The sequence below is a fragment of the Physcomitrium patens genome, chromosome 21, assembly GCF_059467195.1.
Source record: "Physcomitrium patens ecotype Gransden chromosome 21, ASM5946719v1, whole genome shotgun sequence".
NCBI lineage: Eukaryota > Viridiplantae > Streptophyta > Bryopsida > Funariales > Funariaceae > Physcomitrium > Physcomitrium patens.
The window spans coordinates 3,631,283-3,658,744 of record NC_143430.1 but is presented as its reverse complement, the minus strand read 5'-3'; the positions used below and the strand labels follow the sequence as shown (position 1 = coordinate 3,658,744).

The 27,462-nt window shown below is 38.7% G+C and overlaps 3 protein-coding genes and 2 long non-coding RNA genes across 5 annotated transcripts; 3 read left to right on the top strand and 2 right to left on the bottom strand.

Moving 5' to 3' along the window:
* Nucleotides 1-9,912: 9,912 nt before the first annotated feature.
* On the top strand, nucleotides 9,913-11,455 carry LOC141044714 (uncharacterized). The gene is made up of 2 exons (XM_073529978.2): nucleotides 9,913-10,063; nucleotides 10,183-11,455. The coding sequence occupies exons 1-2, from the start codon at nucleotides 10,036-10,038 to the stop codon at nucleotides 10,599-10,601; spliced, it is 447 nt and encodes a 148-aa protein (XP_073386079.1). The 5' UTR covers nucleotides 9,913-10,035; the 3' UTR covers nucleotides 10,602-11,455.
* Nucleotides 10,642-11,139, top strand: LOC112273892 (uncharacterized). Its single transcript, XM_024502921.2, has one exon. It carries the CDS (start codon nucleotides 10,642-10,644, stop codon nucleotides 11,137-11,139), a length of 498 nt encoding a protein of 165 aa, XP_024358689.2.
* A 6,514-nt stretch (nucleotides 11,456-17,969) lies between the features above and the next one.
* Nucleotides 17,970-18,726, bottom strand: LOC141044705 (uncharacterized). The gene is made up of 2 exons (XR_012216371.2): nucleotides 18,591-18,726; nucleotides 17,970-18,442 (listed from the first exon to the last, which is right to left on the bottom strand). It is a non-coding gene; the product is annotated as an uncharacterized LOC141044705 (long non-coding RNA).
* Nucleotides 18,727-18,788: 62 nt separating this feature from the next.
* On the top strand, nucleotides 18,789-21,666 carry LOC149986695 (uncharacterized). The gene is made up of 2 exons (XR_016499650.1): nucleotides 18,789-18,929; nucleotides 19,221-21,666. It is a non-coding gene; the product is annotated as an uncharacterized LOC149986695 (long non-coding RNA).
* LOC112273936 (chaperone protein ClpD, chloroplastic) lies at nucleotides 21,069-27,448 on the bottom strand. The gene is made up of 11 exons (XM_024503011.3): nucleotides 26,188-27,448; nucleotides 25,747-25,901; nucleotides 25,256-25,485; nucleotides 24,897-25,005; nucleotides 24,592-24,725; nucleotides 24,372-24,473; nucleotides 23,617-23,898; nucleotides 23,254-23,420; nucleotides 22,717-23,011; nucleotides 21,977-22,453; nucleotides 21,069-21,731 (listed from the first exon to the last, which is right to left on the bottom strand). Exons 1-11 carry the CDS (start codon nucleotides 26,853-26,855, stop codon nucleotides 21,387-21,389), a joined length of 2,964 nt encoding a protein of 987 aa, XP_024358779.1. The 5' UTR covers nucleotides 26,856-27,448; the 3' UTR covers nucleotides 21,069-21,386.
* Nucleotides 27,449-27,462: the final 14 nt, after the last annotated feature.

The following is a 27,462-nucleotide window of genomic DNA, read 5'->3' as shown; positions in this document are numbered from 1 at the left end:
GCTTCTCCTTCTGGAACATATAGGCGTCCTTCAAAATATAATAGATTATTCTTGAACTCAAACTTAGAAGGATCATGAGACTTGGAAGAATTATTCTCGATATCATAAACAAGAGGGTCTGAGGACATACTGGACTGGATTTGCTTGAGAAAAGTTGAATCAACAGTCAATGTTGATTTCATTGCTCGGAGATGAAATTGCTCCGGTTTCAAGAGGACCGTTCTTTGTTCCTCAAAAGCTGCATCTCCTTCTTTTGGTGCAAAATAAGAACGTCTAGATAGGGCATCGGATAAACCTTGTTGTTTTCCTGGCCGATAAGTGATAATGAACTCGAATCTTGACAAAGACATACTCCAACGAGCTTGACGACGATTCAACACGCGTGCTGACATGAAATACTGGAGGTTCTTGTGATCTGTATACACAGTAACTGGACTAGAAGCGCCTTCTAGATAATGACGCCATTCTTGAAAGGAATCCACGATCGCAAGAAGTTCTTTATCGTGGATCTCATAATTGATCTCGGCTGCTGAGAATTTTCTTGAATGAAAAGCTATTGGATGGAGTTTGTCATCTGTTCCCATTTGTGATAAAACTGCACCCAAGGCAAAATCTGATGCATCTGTTTCCATAAAAAATGCCTTGGAAAAGTCAACACGATATAAGACTGGTGCAGAGACAAACGATGTCTTCAAGGCTTCAAATGCTGCTTCCGCTTCTTGATTCCATTGAAATTTATCTTTACTAGTCAAGCGTGTAAGTGGAGCTGCAACTCGTGAGAAATCTTTGATGAAGATCCGATAGTAATTGGCAAATCCCAAGAAACATTGAACATCTCTTACTGTCCTTGGAATCTTCCAATCCACGATTGTTTGGACTTTCTTAGAATCCATCATGAGACCATCATTTGAAATGATGTATCCTAAAAAGTCAACTTGAGTAGTGTGAAATACACACTTTTCCATCTTGGCGTACAATCCTGCATCTCTGAGTTTTTGTAATACTTGACGAACATGTATTTCATGTTCTTCGACGTTCTTGGAATAGATCAGGATATCGTCTAGATAGCAGACGACAAAATTGTCTAAGAATTCACGAAATACATCATTCATGAGATGTTGAAAAGCAGCTAGTGCATTCGTGAGTCCAAAGGGCATGACATTCTATTCGAAATGTCCATACCTGGTTCGAAACGCAGTCTTCCATTCATCTCCTTCTTTGATCCGTACTAGATTATATGCTCCTCTTAGATCTATTTTTGTATAGATCTTAGCTTGATTCAACTGGTCAAGGAGTCCTGATATCAAAGGTAATGGATACCTGTTCTTGATTGTGATCTTGTTGAGTCCTCGATAATCAACACACATTCGTAAAGATCCATCTTTTTTCTTTATGAATAGAATTGGAGCTCCTGTTGGAGATTTTGAATGGCGTATGAAATTCTTCGCTAAATTCTCGTCAATATATGTCTTGAGTTCAGCCATCTCATCTTGCGATAAACTGTAAATTGGTCCAAATGGTGGCTGAGTTCCTTCCTTGAGGTCGATTGAACAATCATATGGACGATGCTCAGGAAGAATATCTGCATTCTTTTTCTCAAAAACGTCTTGATACTCCTGATATTGACTTGGAATGCCACTTGAAGTCTTTACGTTTTCAGAAATAGGTGCAGCATAAATAGCAAAAGTTGATCCTTCTTTTGCTGCGTGTATAAATGCTTTTGCACCTATCAGTATGGGTTTTACTGTACTAGACTTATAATTTTTTACTTGGTTCGTAGAACTATTAATAATGCTTTTGGAAAAGTCAAGTTTACGCGAATTCCAATCTATTCGAGGGTTATATTTTTCTAGCCAGGATAAACCTAAAATAACTGGATTGGACGGGGATTTAATTATGTTAAAAGCTATGTAGCTATCATGACCGTCTATTGTTACTTTTATAGGATGAGTTTCATGAGTGACATCTCCAGAAGACAAGGGACGACCATCTATGACTTCTACATGTACTGGTTTAGGTTTCTGTACATAGGGTATTTTACGACTTTTAACAAATTGTTCATCTAAAAAACATGCTGAGGCTCCCGAATCTAATAAAGCAGAGGCTTTTTAATTCTTAGGTCCTAAATATAAGTCTATTATAAAACAAGGAGAGGGTTCTGAGGAGAGGATAGGACCTTCATTAGGAATTGTACAAGGTTCCAGCTGCACGGTCCCTATTGTAGCTGGACGAATCCGTTTTCCGACATGTTGTCTTCTTTGACCGTCGTACCCCTCATTTTATAGTTGCGTCGTTTCTTTGGACAATGTTGAGCAGTGTGCTTAGGTTCTCCGCAATATAAACATAATCCTTCTTGACGACGACGAATCTTTTCTTGCTCAGTTAGAGGTTTAAAACGTACCGCGTCAATTTGCATGTCTTCTACTTCCGAATGTACGTTTGGCAAAGATGTTGATGTTGCCATTGAGTAATAACGTTGAGGTTCCCGTGAATGATTCTCAGATCGAAATTCAAAAAGTCGATTATCACATTTTACCGCAAAATCGATTGCTTGACTCAAAGTTTGAGGATCAGGTAAGTTGAGCATCAATTTCTTTACTTCGTATTGCAATCCATAAAGAAATTGACTGATGAGTGCAGCATCATCCCACTTGATGTCAATTGCAAGTTATCGAAATTATGAAGCATATACTGTTACTGAGCGATTTCCTTGTCGCAGAATTCGGATCTTATTTGTTGCAACACGAGTTGCATCGTGTTCACCATACATAGATCGAAACTCTGCCAAAAAAGCTTCCAAATTGTCCAATATTGGATTTCGTTGTTCAAGAAAAGACGAAAACCACGATAATGCAGAACCAGAAAGTAGAGTGCCAATAAACCTGACTTGTGATCCTGGAGTTGGATAGCTTTGCGGTTGAAGTTCAATTGCCAATTGTACTTGATTGATGAACCCTCGAAACTTTGATCTCGTACCATCAAATTTCTCAGGTAAGGCAATTCTTGGTTCTCTAGTGCTTATAGGGTGTTGTCCAATTGAAGAAGGAACGTGATTTGTTGTAGATGTTGAAGCAGCTCCGATCATCTCTATATCTCCACTTTCTGTTATTCTTGTTCTTTCCTGTGTTGGTGAATTGAGTTGATGCATCGCAAGCATTAACTCCCTCATTTGCTCTTGCATTTGTACCATTGCACTCTTCATTTCAACAAGCTCTGCCATAATGACACTAAGAAGAAAAATTTGTTTGATATTGCTCAAGACAAAAGAAAAGAAAGACTTGATAACAAAGAAGATACTAAGAACAATATCAGTTTAGAAGTGGGTAATCCGCAAACTTCTAATACGCTTATGTCTTGTCAAGAGAAAGGGGTAATCCACTCTTACTCAAGAAAAAACAAAGCTCTGATATTGTAAGTGTACTCTTGTCAATCTGTCAAGGACAAAGACTCGATGAGGAAAAATATACACCAAAAGGCTATCTCGATATAATAAGTCAAAATATAAACAAGTAGGTATATTAAAAGGAAACTGGAATGGCTATTGCCACAAGACAAGAAACTAAAGACTCTTGAACCTGGACTAGAAGCAAGAAAGGAGTTGACAAGAGTGAAGAAGCCTTCACTCTTGTCTCTATATATACTATCTAACTAGGGGCTACGTGGCGACGTTCTATAGGACCTCCAATATGTGTTGACTTTGTAGGACACATGCCTTGACTTACAAGGCAAGTTTTTCTACGTGTGGGCCACATAGTTAGCTTGATCTTCAAGCTAACAACATGTGTGGCATATGGCCAACTTGTTGACCACGTTTCTAATCCAAAAAGTCAATTAAAGACACCTATGAAGTCAAAGCAGCATCTAGGAAGTTTCTAGGAAGCTTCTATATTAAATATTATACAATTAACTTACTTTTATCTACTTTTACTTACTTCTACCTATTTCTATATGTAATTATTAGCTTACATGATTATGGCCGTGACAGATGATCACAAAACTAGTTTTATCTCGTTTGATAAACAAACAAGGAATTAATGGATTACTTATAAAATTATTTTTAATTAAATAATATCGAAGACGTTGTAACCACATTCGTTCGGATTGTTTTAAACCATACAAGGCCTTACATAATTTAATACCACGATATTTTCTTAAAGCGGGTTGATTTGGAATTCTTATTTCTAAGCCAGGTGGAACTTTCATATAAATATTTGCATCAAGAGAACCATATAGATATGCAGTAACTACATCCATCAGATGTATCTCAAGGGTGGTATGAACTGTCATTCCAATAATATATCAAAATGTAATTGAATCCATGACTGGAGAATATGTGGATTCATAATCAATGCCAAATCGTTGAGTAAATCCTTGAGCAACAAGACGAGCTTTATAGCGGATTATTTGGCCTTGAGCATCTTGCTTGCATATTAATACCATTTTATATCCCACAGGGCGAGATGTAAAAGTGTCTATAATTGGACCAAAGAATTTCCTCTTACGCAAAGAAGCATACTCTTCCTCAATATCAGTTTTCCATTTTGACCAATCAGAGCGACGCATCGCCTCTTTGATGGTTTGAGGTTCAGGATCGTCTTTTTCGCAAGAAAAGGCTTCTATAATCATATATGCAAATGATTCATCTACCGTAATAGATGGTCTGTCCCAAATACCATCTGTAGCACAATACAGAATAGATAATTCTTTACTCAACTTGTTCTTATTCCTTCTAATTCCAAGATTATTTTTCATAGGAATTGAAGATATATTATACATAGATATATCATCATGAATTGGTAGTTTTGTAAGATGAGTGGCAATTTCTTGAGAAATAATACCAGGATTAGTTAATTTTATAGCTTTCTTCTTATGTGGTTGCTTATTTGGTCCACGAGTTTTTTTAGTTGTTGTTGTTATAACTTGAGGTATTGTAGTCAATGGCACTGCAATCTGAGCAGGTGCATTCTAAGCCTCATTAATAGGAACACTTGTAATTCTAGGTGCATCATTGAAGCCATCAGGTGTTTCATCCGCGATCCGTTTTAAATGCAAAATCTTAGCAACTTCAGTTTCTGCCAAAGATGTCATAGGATCGGGATTCATTGTAAACGTTTTTGGTGCTTCAAATATGAGTATTTTATTTCTTTGTTGATTGGATACTCCTCTTTGAAGAGATGAGAATACAGTTTCTTCAAAACGGCAATTTTGTAAACGTGCACGTAATAATGTGCCAGTTGATGGATCAACAACACAAATAATGCTTAGTGAATCAAAACCAACATATATGCCTTCTTATCGATGAGCTCCAATGGTACGCCGTTGAGGTTCTAGTACTGGAATCCAAGCACGGCAACCAAATACTCGTAAGTGAGATACATTTGGAACACGATCCAAAATGAGCTCATGTGGTGAAACAATTTGAAGAAAAGAAGGGCGGAGGCATATTAATGCTGCAGCATGTAAAACTGCATGATCTCACATAGATGTAGGTAGATTTGCGTGAAGGAGGAGTGGTTGTGTAATGAGTTGTATACGCTTTATAAATGACTCTGCAAGTCTATTTTGAGCATGTTCATATGGAACACAATATGTCAACTCGATTCCTGTTGCAGTACAATAGTCTTCAAAAGATTTTGATGCAAATTCTTTTGCATTATCCATACGCAATGTTTTTATAGGATAATCAGGAAAATGTGCCCGAAAGCAAATAAGTATAGATATAAGATTAGCAAACACCATGTTTCAAGTTGATAATAATGAAACATGTGATTGTTTACCTGATGCATCAACAAGGACCAAAAAATAACGAAATGGTTCTGATATTGGATTAATAGGACCACAAATATCATCATGTAAACTTTCAAGCATTGGTGGTAATTCTTGTGGAAGTTTTCAAATTGAAGGTTGAGTAATCATTTTACCTCGCATGCATGCACGACATAATTCCATAAAGTCTATATCTATAGGCTTTAAATTGTGTCCAGTTATACATGGAATGATCTTTCTAAATAATGTGGATCGTGGATGTTCCAATCGTCCATGCCAAAGAGAAACACAACTCTCTAAGATAGATGATGCAAAATTAAATGTAATGGGAGGCCGAATCACAATTCGGTATAAACCATTTTCTGTAGCAAAAGCTTTTTCAACAACTTTATGCTTCTTCGTAAGAACCAAAACTTCTTTTCTATTTAAAGTGGCGGTCGAGAGGTGATAACCATTAATACGCACATCTCGATAGCTGATCAAACTTCGAGGTGCTAAGGGTGTAAACATCGCATGTTTACATTTTATGATGGAATCTGTAAGTAATTTTACCATCTCTCTGCCCTCTTGGAAACAAAATGCATTTGTTCTAGCCATGGTCATCAAATTTTTAGTTTGCCAAGTTGAAGATTTTTCAATAAAAAATCGTCTATCTTGCAAGATAGTATGTGTTGTTGCAGAATCAATGAGCGCATCATTTGATTCATCATTAGAGGTTCTATCAGTCATATAAGCCTCTAAATCATCAACACCAATTGAATCCATGGACGCATCTATGGTATGAACTTCACGAGCCTCAGCTCGTAATTTCTTATTTTCTTGGAACATTTTAATAAAATATTTTAAAATACGGCATGCATGTGCTAAATATCCAATCATTCCACACTTATGGCAAGAATGCATCTCTGATTTTTGTTTTTTACTATAATTAATAGTAGAATATTTATTCTTTCCATATGGATAGAAATGGTCTTGACTATGACTACCCTGATACTTATGAGCACATTTTCCATGTTTATATAATTTCTTCTTAGACTTTGAAATATTAAGTGCATGAGATTCAGGAATCGTAGTTCCAATAGGACGAGCTTCCGCATTGTGCAAGAATAGCTCATTTTGCTTCTTCGCAAGAAGTAGATAGGACATGAGATCAGAATGACTCTGAAATTTCATGTTCATGTATTGTTGTGTAAACACAACAGATGCAAGAGGAAATGTAGAGAGAGTTTTCTCAATCATTTCTTCTTCAGAAATGCTTTGTCCACATAATCGTAATTGTAAGACAATACAATACATTTTACTATTGAAAGCATTTAAATTTGGAAAATCCAAGACATGTAAATGTGTCCAATTGTGATGTGCACGTGGAAGAAAAATGGTCTTTTGATGATCAAACCTAGATTTAAGATTCTTCCAAAGTTCTACAAGGTCTTCTATTTCCAAATATTGATGTTGTAATGCGGGTACAAGATGACGACGAAGGAGAAGAAGTGCTTTCCAATGAATAGCAGGAGATATAGAAATACTTGTTGTAGGAGATTCTTCAAACATAATGGCATCCGAGAATTGTTCTGCAAATAAATTTGCTTTTGGCATTTTTATCCATAATAGATAATTGTTTCCATCCACAGTCAATGGTGGAAATAAAAGAGCTTGAAAATGTTGGGATGCACTGGTAATAGTAGGAACCATAGTAGAAGCAGTTGAAGATGTTGAAGCACTCATTATAAATAAATCTGTAAAGAAAATATAAGATCAAGTAGAAAAGTTGAGTAAAACGTACCTTAAAATATAAAGTCAAATAAAATGATAAACTTGAACATGAAAAAAATAAAATATATAATTTTTTTTTATTTTTTTTAAGAAAAAAGAGTTGTAGATTAAGGCAGCAAAATAGCAATAAAATGGCGGCAGCAGGTAGTGGTAGGGCGGCAAGGTGGCAGCGGCAGGTAGCGGCGGGCGGCGGCGGGCAACGACAAACAGCAGCAGCTGGCAACGGCGGGCAATGGTGGGTGGCAACGATGGACAGTAGCGGACAACGGCGACGGGGGCGGCGGTGGCAGCGACGACAGGGTGGCAGCGACGGATTCGGCATCTGTTTGGCGGCAGTTTGGCGACAGTTCGGGGCGCAGCAGGGAGCAAGGAACAAGCAGAGGGTGGAGTTGAGTTGGATCAAGTATTCAGAGCAAGCAAGGTAGAGAGTGGAGCAGCTAATGTGTGAAGGGCCAGCAAGAAGAACAGGACCATGACCTAGACACTAATCAAGGGTAGCAACAGGTTTGAAGAGTCAAAGACTAGAGCAAAAAATAATTGTGATAGTGTGTAGAAGAGAATCGTGCTGATAACGTGTTGAGAATGTTTAGAAAGACACAAGAGTAATAGTTAGTCATACATACACAAGAGTAGTAGTAAGTCATACACACAAGAGGGTTTCTAAGGAGAGAGAGCTTCACACACACAAAAATCTATTGATCTAGTTGTGTCTCGTACATCCTCGAAGATAAGAGGATGAACAATACTTCTCTATTAGACTCTAAATACTGTAGCTACAGTAATTACTGTAGTCTATAGTAAATATTATAGAGAGCGTCGGCTACATTTAATGATCTCAACATAATCCAAAGTTTTACTCTGGTTGAACTTAAATGTTCTAGTAGGACAACAAATCAGTTTAATTCATAGAACTAGGAGGTATCCTATTATCCGGGGTGCAGGCACACTCATCTTTTACTAGGCGAAGCTCCCTCTGCCCTATTTTTATGACCACAAAGATGTGTGGCCAAGTGGACGCGGGACATTTTCTACACAAGAAATATCTTCAGATATGCTATATTTGATGTATCGCTGGGTAATTTTTCAGGTTTTGAATGACTTGGTTCTGATCCAACTATCAGAACACGAGAAGAGCCACTTCAACAAAGTTTTATTCTTTTTTTTTTCCTTCATGCAAGTGAAGCATTGTTTGTGTGCAAAATGTGCACACGACCTAAAGATGCTAAATTCAGGTGGCTGAACTGGTGAAGTATGTTTTTGTTCAATAGCGCTCTGGAGTTGTGAGCGACGGCAAAACTTCGTTCAGAGCAGCTTGTAGATACTATGTATTTGAGGTGATTTTAGAAAAAATGTGTATTGGGATGGCTACATAATTGGTATGTTGATTGTAGAAAAGGCCTTCAATTTTTTGAATAATCTAAAGAATGACATCAAAAGGTTCCATGTGGCATTTATCAAGGATCCAAGAGTTTGTTGCCTTTGACATGTTTGAAATAACGACTCCAAATGGTGGAGACCTATCAAAACTAACAATCTAGTTTTGACTTGGAATAACAACAAGGTTTTCAAATGTAGCAACATATATCTCGTAGATATCTACCATTGCAGTTACATAGGTATCTAGGATCAATGCCTTTGTCTAGATATTACAATTCAACTTTGTTTTGTAGTGCCATTTTATGTTCTTTTTGATGTGCCAAATGCAAGTACAATGATTTTTAAACAAAATATTTGCATCATTCCCATTCTGAACTCCTTAGACATATCACTGTTGTCAATGCAAAATTAAATGCAAAATCAAATGTGAGATTGAACATCAAAAATTTACACACCTTGCAATCTCTGATAAATAAATGTGAGGCTTGCAAAGTTTAAGATACTTACTAGATAGTAAAAATACCATGTCCAATTTTCATTATTTTCAATAGAAACAATCTTTGAAGCAATATGAATAAGGTAACCTTCTCCATCTAGATCATTGAGGTTCGACACACTATTGCCAATTATTCTTTGTCAAATGTAGTCATGCTACTAGGATTTGTTGCAGCCAATCTCATAAGTAATGGCACAAGCTTTTGAAACCCAAGGTAGAGTCCTTTACCAAATGCTTTTGGCTCAACTCACAACTCTTCCAAGAAGCCATGTATGTTGCTTTTGCCCCAAGCTTGGTCAGGGCATGGTTTGCGACATTCAATGGTAGCAGATCTTGTATGTTCCGCACAAATGGTTCAGCAAATTCTGCAAGCTCCTTGCGTTTGAGGCGAAAGGATTTTAAAAAAGTCGAGCATGTCTACAAACGAGCAGCAAACTCAACAACCTGAAGCAACCCATCTTTGTTTCAGTTTGTCCAACACACCCCCCTGCTCAGAAGGCCCAACCATGAAGCCTCCTCCTCCTGCTAGGGCACGGTCGTGGTAAAAAGAGGGGTTCACATTGAAGTCACCCTGCCCTGGAATCGCAACGTCCAACACACCCCCCTGCTCAGAAGGCCCAACCATGAAGCCTCCTCCTCCTGCTCTTCAAGGTGCGTAACTCTCCTTCGCCCCATTGCGCCATGGATTGCATTCCTGTGTTGTTCCTTCAATCTTCAAACCCTAGAAACTTTTGTAATCGTCATCTCTCCTTTCGCTGCTGAACCTCCAGATGGTGTCGCTAATGACATGGAGAATAGCGAGGCCAGCGCTGCCGCTGTAAGAGATGTCCTTCGTGGACGTGGTGAGGAAAGCTCCGGGTCTTGCGAAACAGTTGCTAAAGCAGAGGAAGAATTGCAACCTTTGGATACTGCGAATGGAAACTATGCTTCTAGCAGTGCATTGGAGGAGAACCGGGCTTCATTGGCGCAAGCGTGGAGGCTCGGCACGCCGGCGAGGAAGAAGCTCTTGATCCTCGACTTGAACGGTATCTTGGTGGCCTGCCACAAGAAGTTAGACCGGAGCATTGGTGGGGATGAACTATGTATTCAAGCGGCCGTTCTGCATCGCCTTCATCGATTTTTGCTTCGAGAATTTCCACGTCGGCGTGTGGTCTTCCAGGATGGAGGCCAACGTGCGCAAGATCCTTGACTACATCGGTGAGGGTTTGCAGCACAAGGTAATGTTCGTCATGCATCAAGGCGATTGCACCGCCACGGGGTTTAAGAATCCTACGAACAGACGCCAGCCGCTGTTTCTGAAGGAGCTCGCGAAAGTTTGGTCGAGATTCCCTGACGGCGAATTTAATGAGACCAACACTCTCCTTATTGATGACACTCCCTATAAAGCGCTACTCAATCCTCCTCACACGGCAATTTTCTTGAAACCGTACACCTACAATGAGCAGGATAATTTCTTGGCAGAGGGATTGGTGGGGTATTTGACGCATCTGCGAAATGCGGCGGATGTGCGAGAGTTTGTGAGAATGCATCCGATTGGGATGCCGGCTATCGCTGCAGGGTGTATGCATTGGAATTTGTATCGAAGCGTTTTGGAGAAGATAAAAGAGGTCACAGATGCATCGACGCATAGGATCGCGTCGGGGAACTTGGAGCCACGGCCGCATTTCTCTTCCACGGCGGAGGCGTTGGTGTTGGAAGAGTCGGTGCGGAACCTTTCGCTTCATTAATTGCTGTGTGTTGCGAAACTAGCGATGACTCACTTGCTGGGCGAATAGTTCAAGGAAGGAAAAATGTAAAATCGTTATTTACCAGCAGTTACTGTGGGCTACATTTTGTATTATCGACAAGAAAATTAGAAACAATGCAAGAATACATGATGATAAAACACAAATTGTTCCGCTACCTTGCCAAATCAGTGTGAGCAATATTATAAATAATTCCAGCAATGGGTAATTACATATAGTGCTGATCACCATTTTTGTGTATTGCCAAAACACTTGTACATTGAAACAATTTACATTGAAATCTTGTGGTGACAACTAAGATTGTTATGCATTAAAGTTGGTAATGTCTAGAATTATATTGTTTAGGATGCCATTAATGACTTGTATCAACCCCAGTAACGTCTCTATTTATATATAATGAACCTTTTGAAGGACACACACACACATTACACACACACACACACATATATATATGTATATATATTCCATGTTAAGAAACCACTCGTATGTGCTTCCATAGCTCTTAGCTCTGTTTCTCTGGAAAAGGAGGTTGTAGTCAATTGTGAACTGGCGCATGTAGCCAGCAACACATGCACAACTACGTGGATAAGGGGGGCAGCTTCAATATCTTTGTAAGGCATTGTGAACCACTGCAGCAACAACATTCTTCAAGTGAATGCTCCTTAAGGCAGAAAAAGGATATAAAAGAACTCCATGTTCTGTGTATTAAACCTAAATACCTCCAGACTGATATCTGTTCAGCGCAGATAATGCACTGCTCTCGATTACAACAATGGCCCGCAAAGACGAGACATCTTCTCTGCCTTACCAATTCTTAAAGAGGCTGGAAAAACTCATTGCAAAAAAACGTGGAATGACAATAATTGAAGTGAGACATTCCCCACAATCTTCATACTGAGATTCAGTACTTTCCTTTCAAGTAACCAATGACGCTGTTGACATCCTTGTCACCACGACCACTGCAATTGAGGACCACTCGGGTACCGTCTTCAAGTGTAGGGCAAAGTTTTTCCAAGAAAGCTAGGGCATGAGATGTCTCCAGTGCCGGAATGATACCCTCCAGCTTGGACAACCTCTGGAATGCTGCATTGGCAACAAAAAAGAGCGACAGTACCGTTAGCAAGGTAGCTGATGAGAGAACACAAACTTGGAAGTGTTTATAACCCATACAGTGTCTCCATGATGAATGCCGCGGAACCTCTAAACTTTTGAGACTAATGATATGTAATCAGGAACTGCTGCAATTGACCTTACCTAGAAGCATGAGAAAGCTCAAAACAACGAGATGACGAATTTGAAGTGAAATTCTACTGCAGTGTTCTTCTTACCTTCCAGGGCTTCATCATCAGTCACGCTGAAGTACTCTGCTCGACCAACATCCTTCAGGAAACTGTGCTCTGGACCAACACCTGGGTAATCCAATCTGCGCACCACAGGCTCCCCATCAGTACCATGTTCTAGAACATTTGTTGCGTTATGAATGAAAAAGCTCGTTTGAACAAGCAGTTGGCCAAGCAGCCGAGTGAAAAAAAACACGCTGGTAACAAATCTCGGATTCAAATGAGAACACAATCCTTAGGCGCCTGAAACTTTTAAATTACAATAAAAATAATAATAATAATAATAATAATAATAAATACTGTTGTTATTATTATTATTATTATTATTATTGTTATTTTGATATTCAAAATTTATATTTTATTGTTTAATAGCTCCAATTCTTTTATTGTAGTGGGAGCTGTATTATATAATATAGTTCAAATACTAAGATTGGGAATATGTATTTATTTATTTATTTATTTATTTATTTATTTATATAATATTTCATAGTATTTAATAAAAGGATTTCACCTTATTTAAACAACAGTTCAATTTGACGCTTTTGCAGTCTCATACATCTCTCCCATCAACATGTGTATTCTTACATTGTCTCACTTGTCCCTTTGCAGCTGGGTCGAGCGCCAATATTTATTTCCTTGCCGCCAATAGACGAAACTTTGCACCAAGCTGATCCACTTTCAATCTGTCTATCATAATCTGGTCCGAAAAAAACTCCACTATCGTAATCTGTTGCAACAGTCAAGCCCTCAGGTGTGACCCATTCTAACCAGACAATCTGCTAGTAAATAGTAGTGAAATTGGATAGAACAAGGTGCAGTTCAAGTATACTCATGGACAAGGGATCTCTAGAGAAGCTCACACTCGAAATAAGTTAATCACTACGACCTAGTGTAAATCGAGGACCCCATGAGGTCTTTTAACTGTAACATTGATGGTGACAGAGATGAGTGCAGTTGCGATCCCTCATGCGAATTCAACATTCTCAGAACCTCGGCCGCAAGTTGCTGTCGATCTGCTCCGCAAACTTGCAAGTAGATGATGTAGAATGAGCACTGTAGAAGATTCCACTCTGGGTTTTTTCTAAAATGCGATTTCTACTTTTTCTTACGTTTTTTGGAGTAAACGCAGCTCGATGTTCTATGTAATTTGCAATGCCATTCATAAACGGTGTGATTCTTCAGATGTTCCTGGGAATTTTGATGAACAGCTAGACATGATGGAGACGACAAAACGCAACTCATTTCAACTCTCGATGTACCAATGCTCGCATTTGCAGCACTTCCAGACTTTGTTAACGAGAAAGATGCCAACACCAAACTTGTTATAAATTGTACGCAGATGTGCGGAAAGGCAACTAGTGCGAGCTTTTATTGAGCGAGAATGTATCTGATTACAGCAACTCTGAACATATCGGTTCTGGGAGCCACGGAGAGCTTGAACAGAACAATGCATCAGGATATCATTTTTATTCTATTGACCCAACGACAGAGAGAATGCTCAGGGCGTCTCTTAGTTCAAGTGGAGGCACTCACAATGCAGAAACCTCTCAAGAGCAGCATTTGTCCTCTCCAGGTCGGCGATTTTACACACCTCGAGTGCATTACAGTGAAAGCTTGCACATGATATTGGTTCTCGAACGTATTAGCAACTAGGATATATAAAAATTGCAGCGCAGAATCGGCACTGATGGGAAGTCAAGGTAGCTTCCATCTGGCATATCTTGTGCTGAGATACCAAAGATTGTAACCACGATGTCTTCTCTCACACTTCAACATGCATATGTGTGCCCCTGTAGTCCTCGTTTCCAACGTCACCCGGTGATTGCTGGATGGCTGCCTTCTCAATTCCGCCGTCATTCTTGATTTTCAACACCTGTGGATTGAGAATTTGCTGTGTCACCGGCTTGACATTCGTGTGTTTCCGCACTCCTAACCAAGAGCTGGTGCCTTTGGTGTCTACGGGCGCGTGAAGCCACAGATCTGCTGAATATGCCATCACATCCGCTGGTTTTGCGACGACTTTGAGGTCTACTTTGAAAGCAGCCTTAAAAGAGTCCCTGACGATGTTAACGTTGTCCGTTCCAAATACATTTTTGTCCACAAAGAAGGCCGTAGCTTCCACCGAGCCGGCGACAGGGAGGAGCGTTTTTGCTGCGTAATTCATGGCAGCGACGATCTGTTCTCTGGTTGTGGTCGGGAAGAAGTGAAACCCTATGAAGCCGTTCTTGGTCTTGACGGCCACAGCGCCACAGGAAATAACATTGGGAATGAAAATCTCGGATCCGTATCCGAAGTTGTCCTCGTTAAGTAGAATTTTCACCATTGCTGCTCCTTGAGAGAGTAATTGACGATGTTCTATTCTTATAGGAGCGAGCTGTACAATGTCCAAAGAAGGAATTCGCCTACTGCAAGTGTCACAAAACATTGAATTTTAGAGTTGCCCTGTGGAGTTTATATGCTAACTTAGGCTGAGAACACGCACTTCATGCTCTGGTGCCCCGGTCGCACAGATTTTGTAAGACCTTGCGTCGTCAACGTGCAACTCTGGCATCTGTTCACGGTTGTTGTTGGGCACACGACATCATTAAGCCGCCGCGTAGATATTTACTTCGAAAATTCTGACACCACATACATGAAGATTCTGTTATTACTGGTGCAAGTGAAGAATAAAGCGCCGTCTCGCTAGTTCTCATCATTGCTCAATTTCATGGTGCGACTCTCAGCATTGCACTGTCGGTATTGTTCTAAATGTTTCCTCCTCCCGTTTATTTTAGAAAGGATTCTCATGTTTGGCCAATGATAATGCTCTTTTGTCTTATACCCAAGTTGTTTCATATAATAGACTAGCAGAAACGTATGAGGTAAGACATAACAATCTCTTGCATCCCTGCTTTCCTTGCATTTCTTTCTTCACAACCAATCAAAAGACTTTTTTGCTTTTTTGTATTATACCCAAGTTGTATTTTAAAGTAGACTAGCAAAAACATGTATTGTTGGACATTACAATCTTTGGTACATTCATACATTTTCTTGTTCATTCATGCTTTTGCATTCCCATATTCCGATGTTATAAAAAATTCTCTTATTTCTTGTATTCCCCAAGTTTTCTAAATTCCCTTCTTCATGGCCAATCAAAAGACTTCTTTGTTTCTTATATCCAAGATGCTATATCCAAGATGTCTTGTATAAAAGATGGATTAAGACTATATGAAATCATTTATTGTAGATGCAAATTGCAATCTACAATGCAAAACTCTCTTGAATTCTAATGAAATTTCATTTAATAGTAGGATCGCTAGTTGAGTTGATTACGTGCCCATGTAAATGGGATTTGATCTACAAAGTTTTAGTATATGTGTGATTTGATTTATGGCTCAAATTGTATAGTTTGATTTTGGTTAAACATGATTATTAGATTGTCATTGAGCACATCTTGCATTTTTTCTTTCTACAACACCAAATTTTGACCATGTTAAGCTTGATTGGTGAAATTGACACTTAGAGCTTGATTTTGTGATTCTTAGTTGAAAAATAAAATATACAAAGTTTTCTTTTGTGTATACCATTTTTATATGTCTTTCTTATGTCATATTGTCTAATTCAAACATGACTTTAGATATACTTTCTTCCTAGAAATTTGATTTAATAACAATATAGTTCAATTTTAGACTTGACTCTAAGATAAAGACCTACTTCAAATATAATTATCATGTTTAGATGCAATTGAGTTGTCACCTTCTTTAACACTACTATCATATTAATAATAAGTTAGATATGATATTAGATATGATATCTATTAATATTCTCTAAAAAGATGTCATGTTTAATAGATGTCTATCAATTAGAAGTATTTAAGGAGCTAGTTATTGCTTGATGTGTCATGAGAGTGAATAAATGCATTCTATACATATTAGTCATAGTATAGGGTTAGAATTCAAAAGATGCAAGTTGCTTATGCTCAAGGTTGCTACCTATTCTTTGCCATTAAAAAAATAGAAAGAAGTAGAAAAAATGATGGAAACTTTGATATAATTGAGATAATTAAGATTCTCATTATAAATACAATATTAGATTCTAAACCTAAGTGGGTGAAAAAAATAAACTTTCTATTTATTTTTTGTATTATTATTGAATATAAACATGTTTTATCCTTATGAAATAATGCATCTTAAATATATCTTATGAACATCAATGCCTTTGAGGTACCTAGGTAAATAAGCATGGCAAAGAATTTTGGTCCTATATGAATTTTTGATATATATATATATATATATATATTCTTTGTTGGATGTATGTTTGATGGTATTTTTTCTTTTATTTGTATGGAATATTACCATATGTAAGAAACAATGTTTAAATTCATCAAAGAAATAAATAATTAAATAAATGATATTGCAATGTAATAGTGATCATAACAAAACCTAGAACAAATCCTAAAGAAAAGAGCATCATCTCCATTCATTGATTATACCAATTAACTTTGTACAAGAAGAAAATTTTGACACTACATGCATTAAGATGTTATTTTTGGTGCAAGTAAAGAATAATCTATAATTCTCAACATTGCATAGTTTCATGGTGTGATTTTAAGACCTCTACTATCTTCATGCAAAAACAAGTTCTAAATACATGCTTTAAATCCAATGAATAAATCTACATGCAATCTCAATATTTAAAACTCACTCTAATTAATCAATTCATATGGCAAAGCTTGTCCAACTTATATTCCGTAGGTCTTATTATGCATTCATATTTAAAATATAAGTTTGTTGTTTAGTTTGGATATTAGCTAGAATCCAAGGCTTTTCTAAATATGGTGGACTTTAACATAACAACCTCCATAGAGAACCTTGTGTTATTAGAGTCAAGACTGGGTTCAAGCATAATGCAAATATGAGAGCACCAAACTCAACACTTAGAGGATTGAAGCTAAAGAAAGATCAATATATTAGTACAAGAAGTAGTCAAGCAAGGCATTAGATGTAAGCTACATTAAGTGCAAAAAATCTTCTTCTTAGGGATGTTGCATCAAGTGTTGATGCAGATCAAGCAATGTCAATTTTTTCTTTATTGTGCCTTTGTTATGGCTACCATAAATTTTATAAATTTATTAAAAAATTATTAATAAATAAATAAATTAAAAAAAAGACTTTTAGATTATATGCATATATATATATATATATATATAAGATCCTTGTTTTACTTTGAAAGTAATATATTTATGAAAGTTGTTTTCATCTATGCTTCTTCATTACTATGTTTGTTAGTTTTCATGCTTCCTTATTTCTACTTTTTAATATTCCGTAGTTCTCATGTTGTTGCATTTTCTTATTCAAATATTCCTTCATTCTCATATTCTCTTGTTTCTATATTCTCCAAGTTTTGCAAGTTTCTTTCTTTGCAACCAATCAAAAGACTTCTTTGTCTCTTTTTATTAAATCCAAGTTATCTTACATGTTAGACTAGCAAAAACCTTGGCCGTTGGATATTGCAATCTTTGGCACATCTATCCTTTTTTTTTTATCCTTGCTCCATTATTTCCATATTTCTTAGTTCCCATATTCTCACATTCTTATGTGCTCTAGTTTCCATATTTCCATATTTCCATATTCCCTTCTTCTCCCCTTTCCTTGAATTTTAAGTTTTCTTCTTCATGGTCAATTAAAAGACTTCTTTGTCTCTTTGTATTATATAACAGATGGACATAGATTGTATGATGTCATCCATTGTGGATAGAAAATACAAGTTGCAGTATAACCTTTTGTTTTGTTCTAATAAGATCTCATCCGACAATAGAGTTGCTAGCTTAATTGGACATGTGCCCATGTGAATGGGATTAGATCCACCAAGCTTTAGTACATATTGGGTTCGATTTATGGCTCAAATTGTACAATTGGAGATTGATTTTGGTTGAACGCATTATATTTTCATTCATATTATTATCCCTATCATAGATATCAGAGCAATAATTGATGTTACATATTTTTATATTAAGAATTAAAAATAAGAAAAATATCATATATATATATACCCCTGTAATATGTGGACCCCGGTGCAATCGGGATGATGAGAAGGGATAGAGATGTTTTCAACCTGCGGAAGTAGGATTTTCTTTGAGCAAGTGCCACTGAGATTAGATCCGCCGGGCCGAAATTTGTCTAAGAAAATCGAGGAATAGTCAAAGGAACAAAGTCCAGTGAAGCCTTCAAACCCTATACCAAACGATGGTGTTAAGACATCTCCCATTTCAGAAGTGGATAAATCAATCGATGTCAGTATGATTGAATCTGACGACGAGCTGCCTGATATTAAGCGTCAAAATTTTGTGAAAGCAAAATCCCTGAAGTCAATTCTGTAAACGTTGAGCTACCGAAGATTTTGTCGAGGATGTTGTGTGTAGAGGCCTTATCAGCCACTCGGTCAATTTTCCAGGTTTTATATTGTACATATGCATTCTTTTCAAATAAGATACTTGCTTGGACGGTGTTTATTAGCAACACGGCACGTTGTTCGTTTCATTTCGTTTCAGGGTCGTTTGTCTCATTTTGCTTCGTTGGTGTGAGGCATTCCAATAGTCATCGCATGCTTCCCATGGTTCAATGAGTACTTCTACGAGTACAAATTTTGTGATTCTAGAAATCCTTGCGCCGGAAACATCGATTCTGTGTTTGTCCTTGTTGCACATCAAAAACTCCCAATTCTGAAACATAACAATTTCAGCAGCAATTAGAGGAACTAATCCACAAACGAACCAAGTGCTCTGCGGGAGAAGCGAGCGCGGCGAGCTTCGGTGACGGATGACAACAATGGATGACGAGGGGCTGCGGGCAAGAGAGCCGCAGCAGAACAAACAAAATATAAAAGGCGCACGAGCTTTGTGCCCCATGTGAAATAAAAACATTTATTGGAATCCATGAGAATAGCTGTGCTTTTGTCAGATTTGAGATAGCTTAACATTCTCAAGGATACATTTTCTATTATTAAAACTTTTAGGGATATATTTGCTATTATCAAGAATGTAGGGGTATTCTTGATATTTCAATATATTACAGAGAGATATGTGATATTGTCCCTTAAAAATACAAGTTATGCCATTCTAATTTGTTAGTTAATGCCATTCCAATTTGTTAGTTTAGAATAGAAGGCATTTAATTTTTTTTTATTGTGCACTCTTTTTTTGGTTTGTGCACATATTTTTAAACGATAACATGTTAATATATAACATGTAAACATAGTTATAGATGTAAATTCTTTATAATGATATATTTTTTATTATAAATTTTAATGTTTATATTTAAAGTTTTTAAAATTATATATGTATATGTATAAGTGTGTCTTTGTTTTATTTAAAAGCATTTATTGGAATATTTTTTATTTTTTATTTTTTAAAAAAACTAACAAAAAAAATAAAGCTAAATATGTTTTAAAGTTTTTTTTTTTAAAAAAAAAATGATTTTGTACATTCTTGTCTTTTTTTAACACAAGTGGGGTAGATCTTATGTATTAATGGTAAAGGGTGGTTACAATGCAATCCTTAGCCCAAACACATTAGTTAAGAGCAAACTAAAGTGCAAAATTTATGTTGTTTTTATAATATTTGTATTTTTAAAAGTATGTTTTGTTAAATATACACTATCTTGGGTGCTTCTAATTTGGGGATGATTAATCATGTCTCATGAATTTTTAAGTTTTACTTAATTGTCTTATCTTCATTGGTTCCTAATAAGTTCTTTGCCATCCATGTTCTATCCCAATTGCAAAGCTATGCTATGCCTTTGTCAAGTTGTTTGTCTAATTTTTTCATGTGTAGCTTTTCATAACTTTTATAGAGTTTCATATCTACATTACCTATAGAATAAGGGCAACTTTAATAATAAAAATAAAAATAAAAATCTTTGATTATAGACATGTAACTTACAAAAATAGGTAGCAGAAATGGAATCTAAAATTTCTTCACAATGCTTAAGTGATAATTTCAATGAAACATTCAAATGAAATAAAGTAGGACATACATGTTTATTTTAACTAAATAGTTAAGAATATAAAATTATTTAATTTAAGCTGTTTGCCAATCTTACAATTTCATAATCACTGATATATATATTGCACGTTGATTTGATATTTTGTTGACACTACACACAAATTAGCCCTAAAGAAATACCACATTTAATTAAAATAAACTTATGAAAAAACTTAAAATTGTAACCACTTGAATTAGTCTGCAAAGTGAATTTTCTATCATTATTTGTCGTTCTTCCAGGAAGAAAAAAAAAGTAAAATGTAAATATTATATGTTATGAAATTATCTCCATAGTATTATCAAAAAAAATACTACTATTCACATTATTTTTACCAATGCAGTTGAAATACATTCATGTGGAAATTACTGGTAATCATCATCATCATCGTAAATAGGGACATTGTATTCATATTAATCAAATGAATAAACAACCACCGACAATAATCTTAGCTGTAGTGCCAAAGGACAACCTAACTATTTTAAAGAATTAGGAAGCACTAAATTAAAAACTTCTACTAATGGAATGGATTAAGGGTGAATAACAACACAGGTGAATGAATAGGGCCATTTGACAGATAGCTTTCACTGCAAATTGAAAAAATGTTGGCACGAAGAATCAATATCCAAACACTGTACTTGAGTATACACGAAGTCTATGTACAACGGAACCCTACATTCTGTTGACAAACTAATGTACGATCATATAATAGTTTTGACACTGCTAAGTAAACCAAACACATCTGCTAGACGTATCCAGGATTGCTGGAATGAAAAGTGTTTTCCATGTTCCATTAACGCACTGACTCAACCTGCCTCCACGAATTGTAACTCAAGAAAAGTGATATTCACCACGCATGTCTGTATCAACTTCAGTCTGTGGGAGACGAAATAGACACCGTCTTCAACTCGGGCAAGCACAGGCCATGGTCACAGACATCAGGTTTCTCTATCCGGAAGACCTTCGGATTTCCGGTCTCATCAATATCTAACAGAGCTGTGTCCCCTTCCTTGAACTCGCCCTGCAGCAACGATTCGCTGAGGTTATCCTCAACTAAACTCATCACTGCCCGCCTCAAAGGCCTGGCACCGTAGCTTCTATCATATCCCTGGTCACATATCAACTTCACCATAGCTTCCGAGACTTCCAGATTTAGTCCTCGAGCAGCCAACCGCGAATTCGTTTCCTGTAGCATAATGTCCACAATAGCTCGCACCTGTTTTGCAACGACACACCAGTCACCGCAACCAAGAGTTATGCAAAGAAACAAAGGCAATTAAACTAACTCACGAGCCAACACTTGGCACACTATTCCGAATGAAGACATTACTGACAACATGAATCGACTCATGTCATATATAAGCTAACAATTGATTCATTACAACAGATGATTCGGCCTGCAACCCGATCCTCGTATAACACAAGTAAAAGAGAACTTTCCAGGATAAAACAACTTTGTACCTGAGATTTCTCTAACGACCTGAACACAACAACTTCGTCCAGCCTGTTCAGCAGCTCTGGCCTGAAGTAGCCTTTCAGTTCATCCATCACAAGTTCTTTCAACTGTGAGTATTTTCCACCATCTGCTTCGTCGGAGTTGTAGTATATAAACCCGATTTTGCTACTGCCCCCCTTAGCAATTTGCTGTGAGCCTATGTTAGATGTCATCACAATCAGAACATTCTTAAAGGAAACCTTTCTCCCCTGCGAATCGGTCAGGTGACCATCTTCAAAGATTTGAAGCAGCATATTGAAGACATCCGGATGGGCTTTCTCGATCTCATCCATAAGAATAACTGTAAACGGACGTCGACGCACGGCCTCAGTGAGTACACCACCTTCGCCATATCCTACGTACCCTGGAGGAGACCCAACCAGCTTGCTCACTGTGTGCCTCTCCATGTACTCGCTCATGTCCAAACGAATCATGGACTCTTCCTGCAAAGCCGACATGTTCTATACGTTACAAAAGAGTCACTAAACATGAAGATGAAAAAGCAACCATATCACATGTGGTAAGATGAGGTGCCATTTTCATTCCAAAATATAAGACAGTAATAGCAGCATTTCATTCCTTCCCTTCGCAGAACCAGCCTATCAGAACCAAACCATATTTCTCAGCTCTCCAAGCACGGTGTGGATCGATTGATCTTCTCTAACACACATCCAGAGAATGCACCCAGGTATTTTTAAGTACTCACCGATCCAAAGTAGTGCTGGGCCAGAGCTTTGGTAAGCTCCGTCTTTCCAACCCCAGTAGGACCACAGAAAAGCATCGCAGCAATAGGCCGGTTTGGATCCTTCAATCCAACGCGTGCCCTCCGCACAGCCCTAGAGATTGCATTCACAGCATCGTCTTGGCCCACAACACGGGTCTGGAGAGATTTCTCCAAATTCATTAATTTCATTTGTTCGTCGCTTGTCAACTGTTCCACCGGTATACCAGACCACATGGACGCCACCGCTGCAATTTCACCAGGTCCGACGACCACAGGTCTGCAACCATTACCAAAATAAATTAATAAACAAATCGTAAGCTCTTTGAAATCAAGAGACGATAGAATTCCATCAAAAATGAGCCACGGGATTCACAAAACCCAGTCACTGATGACAACAAAGACGCTTCGAAACTGTATTCTAAACCACGCCCAAACATTATCCATGCCCATGCAGTATTCACACAAAGTGGTCACGTGAGCTTCGATTTCTTTTTTGCATCACTTTGGTTATGACTATACCCATCTGCAAACTCCTCATCATCACTGACGATGCTCGCATCCAAAGCGTCATTATCTGGCACTGATAATGATTCATTGTCCATGTCCCCAATTCTTGATTCCGTTGTTGATAGGCTGGACGGATCACCTGTCAGGACATCCTTATTTCCAGAAGATGTGACTAGAGCCTACACAAGAACACAACAACAATTACATCAAAATGCTGCTGACAACGCTCTAAAACCCATCTTTCACTAACCTAAAAATTTGTTAGGTATCTCAAAACACCAGAATCTCTGCCTAAATATGCATTTATACACATCATCGAACCAAACAGAGCCCAATCTGCTAGATGCGCACGTGGTTTCAGGAAAATCAAATTACCGCTTCCTGTGAAGCTTGTACAGCACGAATCTCTTGCCAAATCTCGCTAGGAGACTTGGTTAAAATGCTAGTTTGCCGCTCCTTCCTCTTCCTAAAAGAGTTTATCCGAGCTCGGCTGCCAGCTTCATCCAAAAGGTCGATTGCTTTATCGGGCAAGAACCGGTCAGCAATGTACCGGGAGGCTAGGTACACGGCAGCCTCCACTGCCTCGCTGGTTATGTGGCATTTGTGGTGTTCTTCATATCTACTACGCAACCCCATCAAAATAGTCACTGCATCCTCCTGCAAAACCGACATTGAACTACGCGTAAGAAATGGGCGATAAAGCATATCAGCCTTCAGCACGCCTCTTGTTATCAGGTGTTACATCTCAATAATCTCATTCAAAAGGTAGCCGGTTAGGCTTCATCACTTCTACGCAGCCCTAAGGAAGCACTACAACAACATCGTTTAATTGTTTATGTGGTGCTAAGAGAAGAAATTGGTAATCATTCTTTGTTAGTCCCCCGAGTTACATCATGGCATACTAAACGAGCTGGTAGTTGGTTCCCTTCTGTTTACAACACCTACTCCTCGTCCTCTCAATCTCCACCAAGTTAGGCTTTGCTGTAAAGAAAAAAATCAAGATATAACAGACCAAGTCCATTCTAACCTCTACAACAAGTTCAAAGAAGGTGATCATCATTCACTATCAGAGTTGTGAGCATCTGATTGTCCTAGGGTGTAATGGACGATCTTGAGACACACGATTGTACCTGTGAAGGCTCTAATACCATTACTGGCTGGAAGCGACGTGCTAGGGCCTTGTCTTTCTCAATATGCTTGCGATGTTCATCTAAGGTAGTTGCTCCAATACACTGCTCACATAAACACCACCACAAACAGTCAGATCTTGTGAAAAACCCCACATATACTTGCAAATCCAAAATGTTCATGATAATCAGTACTCATCAAAGCCATATATGAGATGGTCACCTGAAGCTCTCCTCTTGCGAGCGCAGGTTTCAGCAAGTTAGCAATGTCCAAACCTGCCCCTGCACTACCTCCTCTTCCGACTGAACCGGAGCCCACTAGTGTGTGCACTTCATCAATTAGTAAAATCACATTCCCTGCACGTATACCCACACACCGTTGTTAGGCAAAAATCGCACGTATTCAACGCTAGCAAACTTCTGCTGTAACAAAGAATTAGCAATCTTTCAACGCACAACCAATCCGATTCGCAATGACAGTGACCCTTAGTACCGACGATATCCACACTCAAATGTCCAGGATCATACCTGCAGTTCGAGTCTCTTCAATTAGATTGGTCACCCGTGTCTCCATTTCACCACGTTCCTTGGCTCCAGCAAGCAGCAATCCCATGTCCAATGACATCACCCGCTTATCCTGCAAGTGTTCTATATTGAGACAAATACACAAGCAGAGACATAGGCTACTAAACCTCGCCTAAAAAGAACTTCAGATCCATGTGAGGAACTTAAAGACTAAGAACCCAACTTTCATAATGGCGCAACATGCTAATGGTCCATTGTAAAATAGACCACAGCTTTGCAACCACAGCAAAAGATAAAGGTTCAGAAACCAGCGCTGAAGCAAATCTGCGACGGTCGCAAATAGATCTTCCAAAATGACTCACAATCAGAAAATCAGGGACATCGCCTTTGCATATTCGCATCGCGAGTCCCTCCGCGATTGCAGTCTTTCCGACACCAGGTTCTCCCAATAGGATTGGATTATTCTTCGTTCGTCGGCCAAGGATTTGAACCACTCGCTGCACTTCTTTGTCGCGACCAATTACTGGATCAATTTTGCCCTCAGCAGCTTGAGCCGTAATGTCAACGCAGAAATCGTGCAAAGCCCCTTTTTCTGTTTATCAATTCCACCCAAACATCATCATCAACTGATACGTAAAAGTCCCATATTCCTAGGTGTCGAATAAATGCTGCCACGCAACATTTGCAAGTGTAGTATAGGCTCCCGATTCACCTTACTGAAAACCCCCACAATAATCTTCACACCCCAGTTGTAAGCTGATTTCTGTGCAGGAAATAAACCTAATTTTGATCAAACGACTACACAGATCAGATTTGCACAGAGGTGAACCAGCAAGCAAACGAATAAACTAACCTTTTCTTGAAGATGGGCGCGTAGACGCGGCGGCGCCAGCGGCTGCCTTCTGTGGCATGGCAACCGATGACGATGCTGCACGACCTTCCTTCTCCAGCTCACCCTGCAGCTTCGCCACAGCCTCTGACTGTAATTTCCCCTTCTTCACACCCAATCTGATGACCATAACGGAACAGTTCAAAATCAGTAGACTATTTCAATGTGTTCCTGCATCAGCAGGAATGTGGAACTAACCAAGTGAAAGACTTCTTCACGGTCATACAATTACAGGATCTGAATACAAAGTCAGGATCATCAATGTGAGTCTCTAATAATCAAGTGCAAATGTAGATGCCCAAGGACTACTGATATGGAACACGCATAGCTCAGAGCCATGCAACATGTTTTCCTACTCAAACGGAATTCCTTTTAAATTACTATCAAGAGAGGGAAGACACCTACTTGTCCAGGACATTGCTAGCACCTCCATCATCCACGGCCAACAGAGCAATCGCAATGTGCTCTGGAGCAATATAATTATGTCCCATCTTTTTAGAGTGTTCCAGTGCCGCTTCGAACACTCTCTTGCTTCCATGAGAAAATGGAACATCTGTAGCTGGTCCAAGCAAATCGCTGCCATCGGATTCATCCAACAAGCTCTTTACGGCCTCCCTGGCTCTCTCAATCGTAACACCAGAGCCGAGGTAGCCTTCGCTGCCTCTATCCTCCGCTATCAACCCCAGCAACAGTTGCTCTGTGCCGACTTCCCGTTTTCCAAGGGCTTTGGCTTCCCTTTGCGCCAGCATCACGGACTTGATCGCCCTCTCGGTAAACCTCTCGAATACTGCCGTGACGACTCCGCGACTCTGCTGTCCGTTACTTCTCCCCGTTGCCAGGTGCGAATTAACAGCTACGTCAAAGCCCTCGGATAGAGATAAAGGTCGCAAGACATCCACCGCAGACGACGACCGCAAACCTTCGTGGTGCCGCGCGAGGACAGAGTTGAATCCTCCTGTGCTTTTCCTATACGGTGCTGCTTGACACCTCCTATGAACGTTTGGGCAGAAATCGGTGGGAGAAGGTGATAGAACTGAAATGCGCATGGTCACTGCGCTTGCAAGGACTTCCATGGCTACGCAGAGATTGAAGAATCTTTACACAAAGATAAAAATAAAAATAAAAATCACAGCGTAGTGAAGAAGAGCTGAACAACTGTAAAGCTGGTTCATGAAAAGAATTATTCACGAATCGAGCCCATACAATAACCTCCAAGACAAGAGATTTCGACAGATTTAGTTTTCTCCAGGCGCAACTCTTTTATGTACAACAGAGAGAAGCGTTGGCAAGTTTTATATACAAATTAAGTTAATTGAACAGCGGGACGCCACAGAACACTCCTTATGTACAAAATCAAGTGACTAAGGCAAATCCCCGATCGCTAAGCTCCCAAACGACAAATATTACAAGGCCTCAGACAGAAAGGGAATCTTTCCCTGACAACAATTCTCAGCGCGAGTCCCTGCCTACGCTTGAAATCGCCTCCGCGATCTTCCTCCACAAAAATCGAAACCAAAAGTCTCACCAGAATCTATCACAAACCAAAGACCCAGGGAGAGAAGGATCACGAAAGGGTGCGGACTTCCGACTGAGTATCTCAACTCCACTCCAACCACAAGGCGCACCGAAACAGGAGAGACAGATTCACGGATTCAAGAACATCTCATCCGAGAGAAGGCA